This window comes from Egretta garzetta, unplaced genomic scaffold (genome assembly GCF_000687185.1).
Source record: "Egretta garzetta isolate BGI_Z169 unplaced genomic scaffold, ASM68718v1 scaffold245, whole genome shotgun sequence".
Classification (NCBI taxonomy): Eukaryota; Metazoa; Chordata; class Aves; order Pelecaniformes; family Ardeidae; genus Egretta; species Egretta garzetta.
Window position 1 is genome coordinate 917242 of NW_009259721.1, and position 2277 is coordinate 919518.

At 62.4% G+C, this 2277-nt stretch overlaps 1 protein-coding gene across 1 annotated transcript in view; it reads right to left on the minus strand.

The window, feature by feature from the left end:
• The window catches only part of WNT2B (Wnt family member 2B), a 3875-nt gene extending 3269 nt beyond the window's left edge, over window positions 1–606 (minus strand). Inside the window, exon 1 of the mRNA XM_009639396.2 lies at window positions 393–606. Coding sequence (XP_009637691.1) covers window positions 393–519 — 127 coding nt within the window. The 5' untranslated portion in view covers window positions 520–606. The remainder of the gene's footprint in view (window positions 1–392) is intronic.
• Window positions 607–2277: the final 1671 nt, after the last annotated feature.

Below are 2277 nucleotides of genomic sequence, written 5' to 3' on the forward strand. Positions count from 1 at the left end.
GGAGCCCGGAGCGAGGACCGGAGCCGTGGCTCTGCCTTGCCTCCCTTGCCATGCGAGGGAACAGCCAGTTCCCACGTGAACTGCTGAGTCCTGGCCAACCCAGCTCTCCAAATATTTATATATCCCATTACTGTTTACATATGAGCCTGTTCTCCGGAGGTGTCTCCTCCTTCCCCCTTCTCCCCCAGTGCTCCCCCTGTTCCATCTCATCTGGTGCAGCTATTCCAAAGGCAGTGCTCTGCTCCCATTACTGCTTGATTAATTTACAGGGGAAGGCAAAGCTCTCCCAAGGGAGTAATCCAAGCCACCGGGCACGGCAGCCCCGGGAGAGGAGAGACTCTCCCCGGGAGACAAGGCACGTGGCGGTGGGAAGGGGATGGGGCAGAACCTACTTCGCAGCATGACCCGCCCGAAGACGGTGTGGTCCCGGTCCAGGGTGCTGCAGTTCCAGCGGTGGTGCCGGAACTGGTGCTGGCACTCGCGGATCCACTCCTTGGCTCCCTCCCCGACCGACTGCATGATGTCGGGGTAGCGCTGGCACAGCTGCCGCTGCTTGTTCACCAGCCCGGGGATGTTATCGCAGATCACCCTCGCGCCCAGCGCCCCGATGTACCTGCGAGAGAGAACGGTGCCGCGTTACCGCGCTGCCCGCCAAGGGCTCTGGCTCCCCGGAGCCTCCCCCTGCTGGGGGGTGTCTCCTACTGAAGCCCACCTTTCCCTCTCTTCTGTCCAGCTGTGTCACAGCTGCTCTGCTCTCTGCCGAGGGCGTCCCCCCGCCGCAGTGTGCCCGCCGTGCAGCATCCCCTGGGCACGGCCAGCACGCCGCTGGGCTGCACAGCGAGACCTGCCCGGGGCTGCGGATGCAGGGACAGGGCACTGCTGAGCCATCGCAGCCCCTGGGCTTTGGTCTTTGTGCTTAGCAAAATAATCCTGAGCCGCACCAGCCCGGGGCAGGCGAAGCTCGCAGGGAGCGGGGGTCCCTGGGGAGCCCATCTCCCCAGCAGACAGAGGGCGATGGGTGCTGCGAGCCATGGGGCCCGCGCCCCTGGGAGCCTGGTGCTCTGTGAGCTCCTGGGGCAGCAGCAGAGGAACTTGCTGATGTGCAAAACCTCCCTCCCACCCTCTTCCCTACATCCCAGCCCCGCGCCACAGCCTGGCCCTGCTGAGCGCAGCAGAATGGAGCCCGGCTGAGCCCTGCATGGCTGGCGCGGGCTCTGCAATGCCTCCTGCCCCCACGCTGGCTGGGACACGCCGTGGGGATGAGGGCCCTGGCATGGGCACCCACGCGGTGCTCAGGTGGGGGAGAAAGAAGAGCAGGCTTCATCTCTTGTTGCTGCAGACCTTGTTCTCACTGTTGTCCCCTCTGTGCATCTCTGGCACTGGTGAACATTCAGGATCGTGCCCTGAAACTGGATGACTGGGAGAACTACGCCGTGCCCTGCCTGCGCCCCGGTCCCCTCCCCGCAGCGGTGGGGAGAGGGCAGGAGTGTGGAGCAGAAGGACAACGTGCAGAGAACAGTCGGGTAGAGCCCAGCTGAGCCCCACGGGCAGATTTCCACTGACACAGGGAGGGACCCCGAGCTCTGCCACGTACCAGCCTGGACAACGTGGAGTTTTCCACCCCGGTCAGCCCCTGCCTGCGCCGCCCGCTCGCCCCAGCCTGGCAGCGGCTGCTGGTGCCGGAGGATGATGTGCCACAGCGTGCAGAGCTGTGATTCTGGCTGGAAGGGATGAGGTTTGGGTAGGATTCAAATTGTTCAACCCCCCAGACTGCAAGTAAGAACCTCCCTTCAATAATAATAAAAAGCAATAAGCTTGGGCAATATTTCATTGTCTCTCTCTGGCCATGTTCTATCACTTCCATCAGCCCCAGAGAGAGCTCGCGGGCTCAGGAAAGCCCTGCGAGCACGGAAAGCAATGGGATCTGTTCCCTCTTTTAAAATATTTTGTTTAAATGCTGGCAGAAGCACAAGGTCATCTCAGGCTGGAGCTGAGGATAATAAACCCGGCTCCCCATGGCTTTGCAAGCCCCGGCTCCGAGGGCCAGCGAGCGTTACCTTCACAGGCTTGCTTATCACCCTTTCATCCTGCAGCAGGGGGACAAGGAGATGGCAGAAGCCATTTAGGAAAGAAGAGCCACCGGGAGCTCATCGAGCAACGCCGACCGCGGGTGTTTAATTGTCTCGCTCGTGCTGGGCTGCCAGAGCGGCTGGTTCCTTCCCGCGGCGAGCAGGGCCGGGGAGCATCCTACCAGCTGGCCGATGGCACGGGGGTCTC